Raw genomic sequence first — 19953 nt, 5'->3', positions numbered from 1 at the left:
CTAACAAATCACAATGGCAACAGTGTATTCTTGGATCTTACAATAAGCCTTAACACATGTCCTATACAATGTAGTTCAACAAGTGTCCACGTTCAGTATTTAGACAGCATTGTGGGTGATGTATGTCCACGGATCGGACTTGTTGGCGCAGACATGGGACAAGGTCTCTTTACTCAACCCAATCATTCGGCCAACAGACAGTTTAGACAATAACTTGTGCACAAAGGTCAGGATGGCTCAGTTACAAGCAGAAAACACTGTCCACCATTTTAGAAAACAGAGTTACTTTGGAGTGGAAATCAAAATGGAGGATGGACTTAAAATGGCGGCTAAATCGATCTAAGATCGGAACTTTGTAATGCAGATTTCTTCGCAGAGCGACTGGGCTTAGGCCAATATATACAGTAAAGGAGGCGCAATGTGATATCCTGTTTAACAGAGCTGACTGCATGACTTGTACTACACAATGGGCCTCATTACGAGTTCGGGGGTAGCCATGTCCTTAATAAGGGCATTTGCTACCCCCAAACTCGGGTCCGGGTCCCGCAAAAGGGGATTTACCGGCCATTCCGACCTTGGAGGGCCCGGTAATTCCCTTTTTTGGGACCCAGACCAGGTACGTCCCCGTTCCCATTTGAGCCCCCATAGGGCTCAGTGGGAATGGAGAGGATGGTAGCAGTGGTACCGTTCATAATGGTACCGTTGCTACCATCCTGGTCTGACCAGGCATGCAGAGCGGCCCCCGCGAGTAAACTCGTAATGTTGCGGCACGGCATCAACGGCACCGGTAGCACTACTGGCGCTGGTGTTGCCTTACCACAACATTCGTAATGAGCCCCAATGTTTCTAGTGGCCCAGACCAATATTAGAAATATAAGTAAAGATACGGAACAAATGAATCCAACGTTTTCATTGCAAATTGTTCTCAGCAGTGGACCTGTAGGAAAATGCGTTTCAGTCATATCATTAGCCTAGTGGGGTACTCTGGTACAGGCCTATACAGACCTTCCTCAGAAGAGCAGCCTAGTGTAATTTTTCCAGTTCAGGCATGTCTGGTTCTTCATCGTAAGCCTACTGGCATTCTCTGGTGCTGGCGTATCCAGATGTTCATCGCCCAAGAATGAAGAACTGGATTTACATGTAATTAAGTGATCCCTCTTCATCGTTACCCTAATTTCATTCTCTGGTGCATGAATGTCTATCTCATCCTCAGTAGCCCATAGCCATGCCTTGGTGTAGGCATATCCAGCTCATCATCAGTTGTATATTGTCACTGACCGATGCAGGCATATCCCATCATCAGTTGTATATTGTCATTGACCGATGCAGGCATATCCCGCTCTAACCCAGTAACCTAGTGGAACTCTATGGTGCATGCATATTCATCTCATCCTTAGTAGCCTATATCCATTCCTTGGTGCAGGCATTTCTAGCTCTACTGCCATTCTCTTGTGCGAGCATATTCAGCTGTTCAATGGTAGCCTATCCAGCTCCACATACATAGACTGCTGTTATTCCCTTAGGATGGGCATATTAAGTCTTCATTATCAGCTAGCGCTTAGTGCTATTCTTTGGTGAAGGCATAGACATCTCATCACTTTAGCCTAGGGGCCTTCTCTGGTGGAGGAATATTCTGCTCTTCTTCAATAGCATGGTGTCATTCTCTTGTATAGGCATATTAAAACAAATAAAAAATGGCATCCACTCTCCACAACAACCGCACTCACCTACATCGGAGCTGTGAATTGGTATAATGAAAAGGGCTATCAGCCACATAAGAAGAACTAATAACTTACCATCAACAGAGCCATGCAGCTACTCTTTAACAGAGACTTCGGTCCTGAAAACTAGGACACTCACTTTGAGTGGAACAGTGTTTGTGGCTGGTTGCTTGCCATTAACCTTTAGTGGAGAGCAAGGATGAGAGGAAGGAGTGGGGCTTGGCCAGCAATTTATGTACGTAGATGTATGAAACCCCTCCCATGTGGGTTGGACTATGGAAAATGGGGATGGGCTTGTGGAACCGGAAGGGGAGCGCTGGTGATGGCAGATTGCAGAGGATATAAGAGAAGACAGGAAACAGAAAAGTGTGGGTAATTCATTGAGATCAGAGAAGGTGGAGGTGGACCAAGAGACCAAAAAGAGGAAGGACAGTGCAGAGGAGTGTGCAGGACATGTAGAGGAGGAGCCAAGTACTACCACCACAACTATCTCGCCAACATTTCCTATGTGCTGGGTATGCGAGACGCGTGTAGTCCCAAAGTCCCATTGAAAATACCAATACCAAGGAGAATCTTGGAGGCAAGGTTCCCATTAAGAAAACCATACCTACATACAAGACAGTTTGATGGCCACTTGAATAAAATCCGAGAGGAAGCAGAACCAATGAGTGAAAGAGCAGATTGGTAATGACACACATGAAGCTGAACTGATATATATGGAAGAGATCCAGAGAGAAGAGAATGAAAACATTCTATAAGGCATCAAGAAAGTATCAAAGATAAGTGACATCTTGGGCTCAAGATGCAGAAACTTATGCTACAAGAAACGATAAAGACATTAAGTAATTTTATATGTGTAAATATGCAAACGAAACGCAAGCAGATGAAGTATTCTTAAGGCTGACTACATAGTGAATAGATTGCGGCAAGCGCCAACGAATACATATAGGAATCAAGTGAAGTATGAATGTTTTCCACAAAGTGTTATTACAGAGCTGGACTTAAAAAGAGCAAAGGCGAGTTTGGATGAAGACCAAGAAGCTAAGGTCTTATCAGGCGTGGATGAAAAGTAGTTACAAATCATGTGAAAGAACAAAACTCCTGTTCAGAGGATATGGACAAAACAAGGAAGATGTCAGAGGTCTATTAAAAAATAGTATTTTAAATGCACTAGAGCTGAGGTTTAGACTGTTTAAAACCTTAGGTGATTGTGCACAGTGACTTTCCCTGTGGGAGAGTGTGCACTCAGGTATACAGCTTGTGTTTGACTGAAACCTCTCTGTTTATCCCGTGTTGGCAGAGAAGCTAAAATATGCTAGCGAGAACTCACAAATATCTATTGCACAGCACTTCCCGATCAAAGCCACTTAAATCGTGTTGCGACGAGCAGTAAAATGTCTTCGTCCTGCAGCGGGACTTTACCTTCAGCTGACCCCCCCACCTGTTAATAACATAACTGTTCAAATGAGAAGAGTGCAGTCCAGGGATAACAGAGAGTGTCTGGCGTTGGGTTTTCGAAAAGAGGTCCAAGGGGGTGGGTGCAAAGGAGTGCATAAAACGGGGAGGATTCTGGATAAAAGGCAAGACTGTAACCTCGTTTTAAATACGGAAGAAACACCTGTCAACAGTTGGAAATATCCTAATTTATAGAGCGAGTAAAATCGTTATTTATTGTATTTATTATCATTTCTTTTACAGATGTTAGTGATCAACTATGAACTAGATCCAGCAATCCAAACTTTTAAAAAAACGTTAACGCAAAATGCCTCTGTCTACGAAGGTTAAAATAACACGGGCTTTGTGAGTTTTTTTTTCCTGTATCTCTCCACTGACCATGTTCTGGTTTTCAAATATGTACATACTTTTCTTAATAACGTATTTGAGGAAATATGCATTGGGATGATAATCCGTGTGACAGTGAGCTGAACCTGCTGCAAACGGCCTGCTTCCCGAGTTGGGGCCTTGGCTCACCCCCAACGTGAACCGTCCCATTAGCTTCTTCAGTTACCAGCTGCAGGCGCTACTGGATTTTGAATAAATCAAAAAAAAGAATCTACCCTAGAAAACCCTCTCCTGTGATAGATGAAGTACGTTTTCAGAGATGGTGGTTGGTCCCCAGCACAGAAAAGGAGTGGGTTTGCTGAAGGGAGTTTTGTTCTACATTTGAGATAGCCTCCAGCACCTTTGTTTGTCGTGTTATCATGGGGGCTTGTGGGGGGGTGAGGGGGTAAGGAGTGGTGAAACAGGAGCTGGGGGAGTAAGTGCGGAGGCATTTGGGGGAGAAATGCAGAGTGATGGAGAACGCAGACTGGATCAGGAAATACAGCCGGCGTTCAACCACACCTTACTGGATGTGCGCCTGTGCCAGACCTTCCCTTCACACAGCACTGACTGAGAAAAAGCCCAAAACGTGTCAGCTATACTAGCCACAGTTCTGAAAACCATACTATCTTTGCTTGTTCCAAGATATGATATGTCTGTTCTAATGTTTCAGATCTCTTCTGCAAGCCTCCTGCAACTTGGACAAGAAACAGATCGACTAAAATCAAGGAATCGGGAATCTATTTCCTTACTTCTGCATCTTGTAAGTGTTTTTAATGTGTTTTTAATATCTAAGCAAGGTTTCCTAAACCATGACCTTCCTTTGTCAGCTGAATTGATCCTGACATATATATATATATATATATATATATATATATATATATATATATATATATATATATATATATATATATATATATATATATATATATATATATATATATATGTTGTTATATGTATATATAGACTTAAGGCTTAATATATTTGTTTTTATATTTATTGGCTTGATTTTCTAGAGCAATGTTTTTCTTCACCAACTGCTCTTATTTGCACAAATAAAACAAACAATTTATGTCAAGATCTTTCACAACGGTTTTAATGAGCACTTTCACAGGCAGCAGGTCATACTATGCTGGCCAGCTTGAACACATAAGGAAGGCTAGATATAGAAATAAATCATCACACATTTCACGTAAATCTGGGGGTAAATGCACCAATTTAACACCCAATGGGGAATAACCCTTGATAGCACCAGACCGGGTGGCGGTAATGCTATTAACCCGGGTGGTATCCCGGCGCTAATACCGCCGGGATTCCGCCCAGCTCATGATGATGCCCTTAGAGTTTCATGGTTGAATTTGCAGTGTTATACAATGAGTGTTTCTGCCTTAACTGTGTTATTTCCACTCTTCGTATGCTTTGCTTATTGTTAGATGAACCTAAACTCTTGATTAATAATATATATATATATTAGATGGATAAAAATAAGGGATCAACAAGAGGCGCCAAATACCAAGTGTTTTTTTTTCTCTTTTGGGTGAGTATATTTCTACTTGAAAAATAAGTATTCAAATGGTAGTAGGTTTGTAACAGAAATTGGCTTTATTAAACCTTATGACGCTGTTTTCGTTAAGCAATGCTGTAATTAGCATATAATAGATGAATCCGTTTCTTGATGTGGTTATCTTCTTCCTTTTGTGCTTGTCCTCTTGGTCATGTGATGTTCTCTCAAATGGTTTTCCTTATTGAGATATTTAATTTCCACAGGTGATTGTCTTCTGTTCTCTGTAATTGTCCTCTTAAATAATGTTCTCCTCATTTATATGTGCCATTGGCTTAAATGACTTCTCCTATAGGTTTCCTATACACGTGTTTCACCATCCAGTTGAGATGTCTCCTCAGCAGGAAGATTGCTCTCAATACACATCCAATGTCATGTAATTTCATTGTGGTGGTTTGGGAGTAACAAAGGAACTAGGAAAGCAGCACCGTATACATTGTATGAAGACAGTTGTCACAGTCGGAGTGACGCCGCCGTCGCCCAATGTATATTCAGAGCAATTTTCCTCCTCACCTGGGCACTTGTAAATTGGGGCATAAGAACACGTATTGTTACAGTCCTAACAAGCAGAAGGAATCCTTCATGAAGCGCTATATAATAATGTATTACGATTATCAGTATTATTGTAATAAATACAAATAGCAGTGACACACTGGCACAGTACACTACCTGCCTCTCTACAAAGGTCGAGTGAGAAGGATATCCTGCCATGAAGTTCCCCTTTAGGTAAAACACATTCTATTGCTCTTGTTCTTTGTCAGTGTCACGAGAGCGGGTTATTGTGAATACCCATAAAATAACCATGTTTGGAAAGCTGGTGATGGGGTTGTGCTATCTACTACTTCTGAAGTGAGCAGTGGCATTGCTTTGCCGCAAATTCTCTCTGGCTTGTGTGCCAACGTTGTATCATGTTGTCGGGTGCTCCTGATCCTCCATCCATGCTCCTGTACTGGAATCAGTGGGATCCCTTGCATTCTGAAGCTTTAAGCTTCTTCTATTAGTAAACTTCTTTCAAGGAATCAAATGATAATCTCGCCCTTTGGCTCTCACCTGATATATGTTGAAGAGGGCCATGAATTGCCATCTTCCTATAGCCATTGTGTGCGGTCCCGATGACTGGGTTCCCTGAGCAGCCGTTGTGCCTGGTGAACAGTTCTTCGGTGGCGCTTATCCATCTTATTTCTTTCAGAGAGAGCTGTTTCATATGCCTAGGGTATCCAATGGCACACTTCATTGGCTCGCCAATGTTATACAACCCCAATCAGCCCTAGCCAGCACCGACAATGGTGCAGGATCATGGGAGTTGTAATGCAAAACATCTGGACAGCCGAAGGCTGCAGACCTGTTGAACTTATCTGAAGCCTAGAAAATTGAAATTGATGCATTAGTTATGTCTCAGAAGCATGCAGATTTAGTGTACCAAACTCTTCACAGAGTGCTACTGGCCTACATGTTCTCTGATCAAATATAATATTTAATTTGCCTTATTATGTAGCACTTAATTCCGGATTTCAGCAGCTTCTAAGTGCTGCAGTAACATATGATGGTTGCATGTCTTTCTATCGAAGTTTTTCCATCAAAGAATAGTTCCATCGAATCACTTCCATCGAAAAAATGTCCACTTAATGCATTTTTTATTTTTTTTAACATTTTTTAACCTCTGTTTTGAACCCTTAAAAACCCACCCGAAACAAAATTAACCCTTTACCCCACATACATATGCATTTGTTGGATATTGTTTCGATGGAAAAAATTCCATTGGACTATCCCTCGATGGAAACAAATTTGATGCAAAGACTGCATACCACATGGGTTATTTCACTTAATGGTCCTCGGATTTATCAACCCGAGAAGGATGAAAAGCTAAACTGGCCCTGTGGCGGGATCCACACTTGAGATGGGCAGGCTGCCCTTATGTTAGAGACCAGCCCTTTACTCATAAGTCGTCCAACTGGACATACTGTAACGGTTGCACCAAATTCCTTAAAATAATAACATATCACATTGCAGGGTTTCCCCGCATATTGCTTTACCCGAAACTCAGCATTATGAACAATAATTTATCAGGGGATGGAACAGTGTTTCCCCCAAAGGGCTAGTTTTAATGAAGCAAGTGAGCTCAATTCCTATAATTTTAACTTATTACAACAGTTTTGCAGTAGTGATTATTTTACAGTGACGCCAAAGCCTTGCCTTGGCATAGCAACAGACCTATAGCCTTCCATGATGACCGTGGCCCCATTTTCTAGGTGCGTTTTTGCACAGCGCGTGTACTTTTTGGAGAGTCAACACGAAATACAATGCAGAAATAATGGTGCTCTTTTTTAGGGGGCCTAGCTAGCTTCTGTACAAAACCAAAAGTGATGCATTTTAGATTCAAAGCTGCCCTGCATGCTTCAGCAGGCCAAGCTTAGCTGAGTGTCCCGTCTCGCAAAAATGTTAAAAAAGCAAGCTATATCATAGAAGATGTATTTGAATACTTTCCAGCAGGGAGCACAGTTATGTAACAGTGACCTTTGCCGGTGTTTTGACTGTGACAAACAGCCATTTTTCCTGTTTGAAGCTCCCTGAAATAGCTCAGTAGATAATCTCTCATGATTGGATGCATCATGGATACTTTGGTATAACAATACTGGACAGAGATGTTATTCCCTTTACAACCCCCCCCACCCTACCACAAAAGCCCACCGCCCACTGTGCGCTACGGGATCTGCAATGGCCGGAGCACGGAGAGCCAACCGTCTTCCCCTGGGTACCCAACCCCCGCAACACAGTACAAGGACCCAATCAACATTGGGCCCAGTGCCTTTACATAAGCATGGGTTAATCCCAATGATTCATGCATCCCCAAGACAGTTCTATATGTAATCAGAGCCATATTCTGCCAGCCCCACTCTTTCCTTATCGTGTGGTAGAGAAAACACACAGATATCTTCCCAATGCCCGTGAGGACTAAACATGGGCGCATAGCCATCCAAACTATAGCCAGCTCATGATGCAGTCGGGGAGGGAGGGCCTGAGATTGGTTGGCAGATGATTGCGAATTCGAAATGTGATCGGTGATAATGATCATGCCACATCACACTCACTACGTGTCTGTGCCATTGGAAATATCAGCCAATAGCTGACAGGTCGCCTTGCTCTGGCCTTCTGCCCATTATCACCTAGACACAGTGCACAGGTGGGAACATGCCAGTGTACATTAATCGGAAGGGTTGCTCCTGAGCATGTGCGTGAGACATAAGGTAGGGTAGGTGCATGAATACCTTTAAACCTCATCACAAAATGCATGCTTTCTCGGCATACACATAACTCGTTCCTTTATGTAATACATGGATACATTCCCTTAGCTGTTTGTGTACGCTCTAATGACAATTCGTTTGCATTCATGTTAATATAACGTTTAGAAGTTGAAATAAGGCATGCAAACAACATACATTCAGGCCAACAGTATCAATATGCATGATTGTTATAGCAGGATGCATAAACGATGAAAAGAAAAGAATGATGTATGCAGTGGTGTAACACAAAATGTGGGGCCCCCTGTAAGCCGTGCTAAGGGCCCCCCCCAAACATCTCGAAGAACCACAGGCTGCACCACAGACTCACGGGGCCCCCAGGCATGCACAAAGTGCAGATCTCCATGCTGCCAACGGGAAGAGCTGAGCATTGCCCTAGATGAAAGATGCCAATTTTGTAATCAAACACTGGGGGTCATTATGAGTTGGGTGTTAAGGGATTACCGGCACCGGTAAGGAGACCGGTGCCGGTAATCCCTTAACGCCCAATTCTAAGGTCCCTTAGCGGGAACCGTAAGGAATGTGTGGTCTGACCACACGTCCCTTACGTGTCCGCTCTGGGACCAGGGCGCTAATAACGGGCTTGCTAGTCGCGAGCCCGTTATTAGCGCCCTCCCCATTCCCATTGAGCCCTATCAGGGCTCAATGGGAATGGGGAATGGTTTGTTCAATGGGGACTGGCTCAATGGGAATGGGGAATGGTTTGTTCAATGGGGACTTACTGGTCTCTCCAGGGTCGGAATGCACCGATAAGTCCCCATCGAACAAGTTCGATGCCGGACCCGGTATTGGAGGCAGCCATGGCGCAAATAGCGCCATGGCTACCTCCCATCTCGGAATGAGGCCCACTACATCATTCACCTAGTGTAAGAACAAGAGGCTGGAAGCATTTCTCCCCTGGAACCCAAAAATATTAGCCACCACTGTGCATGAACTAATACAATTATAATAAACTTGCTAATGGTAAAGGTAGATGTATGGTGCCAAGAAGGTGGGTAAATCCTGAGGGGGTGCTGGCATTGTAAAGATTTCAAGGTCAGTGGTGACAGGTGAATAATTATTTGTGGAGGAGCATTAACATCTCCAACTAAGTGTGTGCGATGGAGCGTAGTGAGGGATCGCTAATAATGTAGGAGGTAGGAGGTATGGGTGAGGTTCTCTCCCAAGACAATGTTTAAAATAATGTAATGAAAAATTAGGTACCTGATTGAGGACCCCTGGAACATACTAACTAACAGATATTAAGAATTATTGAGGGCACCCGACTGAAAGAGAGTCAGACTTTGGCCAGAACCAAGGAAAGAAATAACAATCCTGAAATAGTCATAAATGACCGAAGTGCATTGGACGCAATTTGCCACATACCCACTTCTTAACCACTTTCTTTTTTGAAATAAAGGAAATGTTTTTGAAAATATCTAAAGCATTTGATGAATCATATTTTTTTCATATTTGCAAAGACTACCAAAATAGAAATTGAAGAACAAACTAATTGGTTTTCCATGCAGGTCCTTCCAGCTGTCTGGCACATCATACCCAGACAAACACTTGGCAGACAAATCTATGCCAGTAAAAGTAAATACAAGCAAATACAAAAGTCACTTCAATGTTCTCAACCTCCTCATTATAAAAACATGCATTGATCTCTCCTGCATGTAGGGGCAGCATCAGGGCCTTTTAACCTTATCAGTTGAAAGAGGCCCTGAGTCTCACGGCCCAAGCAGCTTCCCCATGTTGGCAGTCTTATGACACAGCAACACACTACTTTAATTCAGGAAATGTAATATGCTCTTTGCAGCATGCATGTTATAAGCACCACTTAATAGTACCCTAAGGCCAACAACTCCCTCGGGCCTCTTGCAATATCCAGCAATGTTTTTATCACTTTGTTGCCTGTTTTACTCTGGTTTCCTCTACATTAGCGCCCTGCTGTCAGAAAGTGATCAATAGCTTTTCAGTGGTCGTTTAGTATTCCATCCCCCCTCTGGCTGCCTGCCCCTTACAATCTATTAACCCATTTGCTGCATTCTTTTGATTCCATTACAATAAGCAGGTGCCTCAGACAGTTTTTTTCCAGCTGTAAGCAAGGGGCCCCCAAATCGATGATGCATCTTACATGAAGACCACTTAAATTGAAGCCACAACAAAAATGCTAGTTTGTGCCAAACTAAGCTGTTCCATGATGTGTGGACCTAATAGGAGAAAAGGGAGCTCATTCAGTCCAAGCCAGAGCCCGTCAGTCCCTACCATGAAGGGGCAGTATCTGCTCATCTATTATTACTCAAGTCTGTGGAGGCTTGATTAACGATAGAGCACGACTACTGTACCAAGGGAAACAAAGACAGCAGTATGTACATGAGGCTGCGCAGGAACACACACACTCAGATAAGTAGATATTCACATGCATAGCCTTCTAGTTCCAGACACATTTTGTTTTGCTGATGTTCATTTATCTGCTAATTGGTGACGGAATTTGGCAAACAGGTGGCATGCTAGAGACTGTGAGAACCTCCACCCACAAAGGTGAGAACAGGTCCCTAAATATGAGGTGACGAGTTAAGAACAAATCCTAAAACCCTTTCCTAAATGCATTGCACACATTAAAAGAACACACAGACAAATAAAGGGGTGGCACAGGCATTACAGATGCACGTTGATTGTTTGGTTATCATTTAGAGCATGCATCAGCTGTAGGTACGGAGTCAGAGCATTGAAACAGGCCGGAAGCCTTAGGGGGACCCCTGTATCTGCCTCCATGTTGGCAGTCAGCAGTCCTATGAAACTCCAAGTTACTCCTTTCTTTTGGGACTTTCAACGTGCTCTTTGAAGTGCTCACATTACAGTCTGCATTTGCTGTAGCCCTTCAGGGGCTGTCACCTTCCTATGCCCCTTGTTGTATCCAGCAATACTCTTATCACCTCATTGCCTTTTTACTCTGGTTTAGTCTACATTAGCCCCTTGATGACAAAAACTGGCTAATATGTGTGGACATTTGGTGTTTCAGGTCCCTGCGGGCTGCACATTCTGTGATAATCACCGGCTATCAAACCGAGGCTCTTGGCTGTATCCATTAAAACATATGTACTCCACTGGTGCCTGAGACTGTTTTTCCCAATCTAGGAAACCCCCTCCCCCAAAACATGTCAAAATGGTGCCCCCTCCATGACTTTATGTGGGCCGGGGCTAAGCAGGATAGACCCAGCACCTAACTCTCCAGCGAATAAACACCTGGCATCTGAGGGTGTGCCCAGGGGACAACCCCCAACCCTCCTGTGAGTCAGCACCCGGCACCCGAGCTTGCACACAGGTGATTAGAGTTACGAGCAGACAAATAGGTTGTGACAGAAATCATTGCATGAAAGCCAGCACTTGACCCCAAAAGGTTGCATGTGTCCAAACTTACATATCAATCCTGGATTTACTATTAAGGGTATTTTTATAGATGAAATAAGCAGGAAGGCCAGTGTGCATTATGAACTCAGAAGGGGGTTGCAGGGTTGAAGCAATGGCATGGATATGTCATATTTGAAATGTGCTTATTCTTGTGTTCCCAAACTACCTTTTGATATTATGCAAAGCAGTCAGTAGCTTTCTCATTTAAGGTTTCTGGGCCGCTGAAGATGCATGCAGGCGCGTGGTACCTGCGCCCGAGCCTCCCACCTGCTCTAACATGCCCAGCACAGTTTTGTCACTCCCCCTAGAGTCAGAATGTGTCAGTTGTGTACAGGATGTTCAGCAACGTTGCCGTTCTGAACATATGTGTACTGTATCTCCTTGAAATGCTGAGAGCTACTTGGATGGTGAATACTTTGGAAGCAAGAGAACTCTGCATTGACTTAAATAGAACAAAAGCTTTTGTGTGTGTGTCTTTCTCTGCCATTGTCTCTCCATCCTTCTCTATCTCTCATACTCTGTCTCTCCACTCTATTATTCTTTCTATTCTATTTCGCTCTCTCCAACATTACAGTTCAGTCAGCTCAGTAGACTTTTATTCTGTAAGTGATTTCAATCCAGCACTCCAACTAAGTCAATGCCTAGTATGGGATGCCCAATGGAAACCCTTATTTATCTATTTTTATGTCAAAAGTTCTTTTAATTCTGGATGATGTACCCTTATATAACGCCCCTCTCTTTGAATCCCCCCAGCCTCACTGAACCAAGAAGAAGGTTGTTTTGCAAAGTTAAAATATTTATTTGAAGAATTGAACAATATATAGATTACACTTTTATGAATATGAATAATATCTGAATATCACACTTATGAATATGAACAATGATCAGCAATGGGTAATATTACAATATCAACAATCTCTTTAATCAATTAGGAGTAGGAATAGGAAGAATAATGTAGCAGAGAATACTTTGTATGGGTTCAAGTAAATGCAAGGATAGGAAAGAATGCAACACAGAAATAAACTTGATATGACTTCAATGAAAGACAATGGGATTACTCTTTCCCTCTGTAACTACTCACTCCCCCCCAATATGCAATATGAAGATATGGAATGAGCGCACACAGGTTTCAGGAATAACAATCAACAATTGCAGTTTCAATACCGATTTCCCCCCAGCAAGCAGAGAGAAACAGGGCTGATTTTAAACAGGTCAATTTCTTTTGAATGTAATATGAAGTGATGGAAAAAAGCATAAAATGGTTTTAATTCGCTAAATAGGATTCAGAACAAGTGAGAGTTGTTTTGGATTGGGTCAGGTCAATACTAGCAGTGATTATTGAATGGTTAGCAGATTGAAAACGAAATTCAGAAGTTGAAATCAAGAAATAGCTGTTTTTACATGTAGTGAGATTTAGCCAAATGCAAATTCGCGGCAACTTTTCTGCGTGCGAGAAACGCGATTACGGAAAAACTAAATTTCGTTCCTAGCACATACGGTTCAAAAGTTACAGAGGTTTTAGTAGAGGTCGATTTTTCTCAAAAGGAGTCAAGATTTCTAATGAAATTGTGCTTTGAATCCAAACAGGTTGGCTTACACTAACAATTATCACAGGATTAGATGGATGAGAAAGGATTCAGAATGGACAAAAGAGATTCTACAATGCAGTCTGGATATGTTGGAATGGGTTGGATGGATTACTTTAAACTAAGACATGACTATGGACAGTTCTATACTAAATACTCACAACTCTGGTTTACAATGGACCCGTCAAAGATCTGGTCAAGGGTTTGGCCTGGACTTCGCTTGCCTCCGGACAGGTCTAAGGCGATTGGTTCTGCTCTCAGCACTCTGGTCTCTGTGCGGCCTCTTGGACAGGATCTGATGGGTTCTGGGTTACAGCTCTGCCGGACTGATCTGGATCTTGGGTTCTCGCACGGGTCTTGGCCAGTAGCAGCAAACAGCTCAGCCAGGCTGTTGGATTTTTTGGTGCCCGTGGGAAGTTTAGGAGTTAAAATCAGGTTGCTAGATTTTAAAGGCCTGCTGAAAGGGGTTCAGCTTTTTGGGTTAGGTCTCTGCTTCAGGGTTCTGATTCTAGGTCTGATTCTAGGTTCTGGAGTCTGGATCTTCTTGCAGGGTGCTTCGCCATTGGATCAGTTGATAAGTGAATGTGTGTGTCCTTCTGGGTCCTCAACAGTCCCTATTTATCCATTTTCCAAAGGGGTGGGAAGGCTGATTATACAATGCCCAACCCTCTAAGGATCTGATAGGTCAGAGAATTCCCCTTCTCCTGATTTGAGAAGGGAACAGCGTGTCATGATGTGTCATCATGTGTCAGAGTGATGCTGCCATTTACAATCTAGGGAAGAACCTCCCCTTTGCTTTTACCCAGAAAATCTATTTTTCCCAAAAAACATATTTTCAATATTCACAACTTGTTAATAATACATATACATATCACAGATTGCCTACGGTACGTTTCTGTCAAAATCTTATCTTCCTACGAGTTTTGGTTCATAAATGACAATTTTTCCCGCTTTTGGTTGGTTACACATTTTTGGATCTGTACAATTTTTTATACATACATGCACATACCCTCTGGGGATATTTCTGTAATTTTTCATGTTCCTAGCATAATCACAATAGCTACAATATTAAAAATGTTGTAGTTCAGTCTCTGAATGTCGCACAGATTACAGGTTAGTTTTAAACTATGAGTGAATTTTTCATTTTAATAATCTCTAGTTTTCATATTTTTGTCAGTTCCGTACAATCCCAAAACATACAGTTACTTTAGTTTCCAATCCACATTTCCAGTGTGGCTTGCCTCCAAGCTTGGCTGAGTCAGAGAGTCACATGGTCTTCTTCCTGCCAGGGCAGCTGTCAGTCATACCCGAATTAGCATTTTCTATTCAGTTCAAGGAACCCGTTGTCTCTTTGCAGCAGCAGCAGAGGAAGTCTCCTCCCCTTCTCATTAACATTCCAATGCGATATCCTCTCCTTTTGGTGGGAAGCAAAAGGGTGGTATGTTCTCAGGGGAAGAAAGCCTCTTTGAAGTTTTAGCTGAATCAGGTTACCTTATGGTCAATTTGACATTGTCCCTTGTGAAAAATTACAGTTTCAAATTTAAAATAAGCAAACATATCTTAAATTCCAGTCTTTTTCAACATGAAAATCAATGTATGGCACCCTATATGGCATCTGATGGAAGTCCATTCTTTGTCATATTTAGCTTTTGAGACACAAGGTTCTCCTGTTAGATTTAGAGATCGCCAGCATCTGACAGAGGTGAGTAACGGTATTGCACCCATTTTTGACAGATTTCTTCCCAGCAACCATCTTCAAAAGTGGGTTTTGTTCTGATAACATATACTCCTGCTGACATTATATTTATGTGGATTCTTGAAGTAGAAGGGTGTTTAACACCCAACAAGGAGGCTGGGTCTTTTGGGTGGTTTGTGAGCCATGATTTTTGCAAATTTGGCAACCAAGAAAAATGGATTTTCACACAGCTCTGTGTTTCTTTTGCAATCAGCCTTTCTCTGTGGGCAGCCAATGGTGGTTTTTGGCAGTGGTCTCCTGTGTTACCACTGAGATGGGCAAAAGTGAATGGCGGCCTATTTTTCAGATTTTTACTGCGCACTTTTGAGTGATTTTTAGTGAGCAGCATGCTTTCCGGCGGCCATTCTGATGTTCCTGATGCAAGCAAGGCACAGTAATGTTCCAGGGCCTGGACTAGTGGGTTGGAACATCCCACAAGCCAACATTTGTCATCTTGCCTTAACAATCTTACACAATACAGTATAGTAAGAAAAGGTCACCACATCATAAAATTGTAACAAGTAAAATACTAATAAAATACATATGTCCATAATCACAAAACTATTAGTAAAATTAATGCTTCCGTAAAGTAAAAAAATCATGGCATTGGTGCGCATTCTCTGAAGTTGTTTGCTCTTATCCAACAAGCGTGTGTGACAAAGGTAGCAACACAATAGACCACTTTGATCACATCACATTTTTTGAGATATCTTAATGCTTCAACTATTGTTGTTATACTGCTTGCTCTCAGTAATGGGATTAAAAGTCTATTCGTAGGCACGCTATAGGCTTTGCAAAAGAATAAAAAAGTGTGCCAAGGACTCCACAGTTACTAAACAAAGGGTACAGTCTCCGTTACCATTGGTAGACCATTTCTTAGTAACATTCGCCAGGGGTAAGTTAGATACTCTAAGCTTTACGTACAACTTACGAGAGACGGGTGGCCTTACCAAATAAAGGTATGTTTCAAGACCCCAACCCGTCTTACTCTCCAGACATAGAATACCCCCTACAGAATTACTACAATTAGTAATTCATTCTATGTCAATGTTCTTTGTGGAGGCTCTGTGTCCCTCAGTTGTACAATATGGGCTATGCCATAGGTTTATCAACCCCAAAATGTCCAAAGAGTATTTTACTTGCCGGGCCCACAGGAGGACGTATCCCCCCTCTGACTCAAGGATATGGGTTATTGCTTTTTGGTAAATATGAAGCTCCGGGACTGGCCAAATCCTAAACCAAAAGAGGGCTGGTCTAAAATAGACCTCTCGTCTCATTGGGCTAAGTCCTAATTCTAAATACATTTGATTGGTAGGGACTGATTTAGGTAGGCCCAGCAATTTCTTTGGGACTGCAGATTACGCCCATTTGATATCTGTTTTTGTCCATATCATCTCTGATCTATGCATACGTTCTTTTTCTTCATCACTGTTTATCAGAAAGGATTTTTGTTGTTGTTGAAGTAATGGCTTTGCGAGCTATAAAAGGGGTCTAATACAAAAAAATGTTACCAATACTTCTATTGAGATCTTTTCTAGTGGCTCTTCTCGATTTTGTATCTTACTTAAAAAAAAAAAAGTACTGACCCCACATCCCGTGACACATCTTAATCCAGCCCTGTAAACGCATGCACACTCAAACACACACATACATATACACAAATTCCAAATCTTACACACACACGCACACAGGTACACAGAGTACTACAGACATATTTAAATATATGACACAAACACCATTTTTAAACTCACCTGTCCTTGGCGCTTAAACTTAAGACACTGCTGCTTTTTTGTCTCCAGTCAGGGCCCAGTCCCGGGAGTGGGAATGACACATCATGTGTGCTCTATTCCAGTTCATCAGCGCATGGGCGGGCTCTTGGTTGCCCAGCTACCAATATAGCTTGCTTTCCTATGCTGGCAGGAGAATGGAATGTGCAAGCTCCACGCTGCAAAAAACAAAATGAAAAGGTGCCTTTGCTCCTTTTTCAATTTTTTGAAAGACATTGTGGAGCTTGCAATTTATTTTCCTGGCGGCCCCCAACTGGGCATGGGACACAGAGGGCCCACCACACGGCAGGGGATGTGGGGGCCCCTGCTATGCCAGTGGATGTATGGCATTTTAAAATTCTGCGGGCCTCATTACGACCGTGGCGGTATGGAGTGAACGGCGCCGGAAAAAGGTGCCGGCACCGTTCACTCCGTACCACCGCATTACGAGTTCCCCTCTCGGGACACGGTAAGCATGCCTGGGAAAACCAGGTGTGCTTACCGGGTCCCGCGTGGGGGAAGAGGGAGCAAACAACGGGCCATCTTGTTTGCTCCCTCTCCCATTCCCATTCAGCCCTATGGGGGCTGAAATGGGAATGGGGAAGGACCGTGTCCGGGTCCTTGGAGGGAGGAATTACCGGGCCTTCCGAACTCGGAATGGCCCGGTAAGTCCTCATTCCGAGGACCCGGACCCCGACGCGATTTCGGCGGCAGCCATGCCGCCGAACTCGTAATGAGGGCTTACGAGTTCTTCCCAGATGCATTCTTCGGCAGGAGGATAACTTAGTAGCAGGACAACGGTTTTGAATCCCAGCCCTGCACTGAGCGACTTATAATAGTCCAATAAAATAAATTAGTTATTACGTTCTATTGTTATTTAACGCCTCTGTGCATTTGCAGAAGAGGACCCATCATATGCAAATCGACATTGACCCTTTTCCAAAATGCCTCTCACATAAGCGGCGGAGGGGTGCTGAGATGTACCATGGTCCTCACTGTGCCTAGGGACTTAAGCTGCTCTTGATCAAAAGAGGCATAAAAGACCAGCTGTCTGTCTTGTCTTGCTGTGCAGAGCAGACATGTCCTGGCATATCTTAACGAAGTTTTTCCTTTGGGTATAGTCTCATGACTGATTTGCGTATGGTCTCCTCTGCTAAAAGACAACCATAAGATAAATAAATATGGAATATAATGCTAACCAGGTGAGTTCTCAGTGTGTAACCTAAGCATTGGCTGAAACATGTCCACCCTTCTCTTATTGTGTGTGCACCGGAGAAGAACCGTATACACAAACATGACTCGTTTGTTCAATGTGTTTGCGTGACCTTCAAATCTGTGAGCTTCACTGATAGTACATGACCCATGCAAATTTCATACCATTCTGCATAAATCTCCGGACAAAAAGGGATTTTACATCTAATGCAAATCAGTTCAGCTGGCCTCTCATCGCCCATACAAAGATAGCTGGAAAAGACAGAGGGGGCGTGTGCGGCTTTATAAAGAGTGGAGCCCGGGCTCCATCTGTCTGGTCCGATTGCCAAAAGCTGATGCCTTCATTAAAAATCAAATGTGGAAAATATCTAACACATCCCTTTTCAAATGTGTGCTCCAACAGCTCAATTAACAAATAAAACAACATGAACATTTAAAAAATCAAAACAAGCAGCTGTCTGAAATGAGCCCACTGGTGCAAGTAACTTAATTCAATTATTGTATGGCCACAGCTTACCATACCAACAGTGGCAGCCACAAAGAAAAGGAAAGTTATAGTAACAAAAAATAATAAACATTATATACCATGCACCGTAAATATACACAATAGTTGCAAATCAATTGCAATTCAGCACAGATATAGACACTTATGAATGCACCAAGTTGCATAGAAACACAAGAAGCTCTTAAATACAAACCTGACACTCTCTCTAAATGCCTCAGTTGCACTCGCTAGCCGGGCGTTCACCATGATGCCTAATGTCTGCATTATGGATCAGTCGGGGCTCCTCTACACACTGCTGCAGGTGCCCTGGCGGGGAACTAAAGCATTCTCTTTTGAAACCTAGAGTCTGCTTGAAGTAGCTCACCTTTAGAGCTGTGGTCTTGTGGACGTGTATCAACCAGTGGACAATCGTTTTTTGCAGTGGGTTTCAATAAGTTGGAATTTAAAAGAAATAGGTAGATCTTTTCAAAAGTCTGAACTAAAGTGAGTGCCTGGGAACGTTTTTGCTATTTTTACAATGAACACAATTTAAGTAATACAAATGAAAGTACTACCCATGGTCAAAGGTAACATTAAAAATGTTTGGCAATGGTACAGCCAAAGAGCAACATTTTGTTTTGAATGTGGAGTATAAAGGCCCTCATGTTTTAATACTGGATTGAATCATATAAATCGTGTTGGTAAAACAATCAAACCATTAATTTCAATGGGCCTGACACTGAGATGTGGTTTGCGTCTCATACACTGTACTATGCTACTAAAATAACTTGCCTAATACTTGAAATGAGTATTAAAGAAGGACTTGTAGAGATATTGAGTGAGTGTTCATACTTCTGAGTTTCATGGTTGAAAATATATTGGGCCTCATTACGACCCTGGCACTCCCCTAATGAAGGGGGCCGGTACGGGAACAGGCTTCCTGGGTCTCGTGAGGGGAAGAAGGAGGTAACAACGGGCCAGTTGTAATCTGTCCATTGTTACCTCCATCCCCATTCCCATTGAGCCCTATGGGGGCTCAAATGAGAATGGTTCCTGCAAGGAGGAATTACCGGGTCCTCCAATGTTGGAATGACCCAGTTATTCCTCATTGCAGGAACCCACTAAATGAGCCCGGTTTGGTGGCAGCCATGGAGCTACCAGCTCCATGGCTACCGCCAAACTCGTAATGAGGGCCATAGTGTTTTACAGTGAGTGTTTCAACATTAACTATGTTACCACTCTTTGTAGACCTTAACTCTTTATTTAAAACGTATGTTTTTCAGTGCTTATGTGGGGAGTATGGCGTATGGTGTAGGAGTGTATGTTATATGTGTGTATTTCAGATAGGTGTATGGTTTATGAATTTATTCATTAT

At 42.7% G+C, this 19953-nt stretch overlaps 1 protein-coding gene across 1 annotated transcript in view; it reads left to right on the top strand.

Annotated features, from left to right (window-relative positions):
• NCKAP1L (NCK associated protein 1 like) overlaps positions 1–19953 on the top strand; it is a 2015530-nt gene that overhangs the window by 1717099 nt on the left and 278478 nt on the right. The window contains exon 30 of the mRNA XM_069653209.1: positions 4216–4305. Coding sequence (XP_069509310.1) covers positions 4216–4305 — 90 coding nt within the window. The remainder of the gene's footprint in view (positions 1–4215; positions 4306–19953) is intronic.

Source organism: Ambystoma mexicanum, chromosome 3q (genome assembly GCF_040938575.1).
Source record: "Ambystoma mexicanum isolate Mex_15411 chromosome 3q, UKY_AmexF1_1, whole genome shotgun sequence".
In the NCBI taxonomy this organism is placed as follows: Eukaryota; Metazoa; Chordata; class Amphibia; order Caudata; family Ambystomatidae; genus Ambystoma; species Ambystoma mexicanum.
Note: the sequence above shows the minus strand (reverse complement) of the source record. Positions and strands in the feature narration are given on the sequence as shown.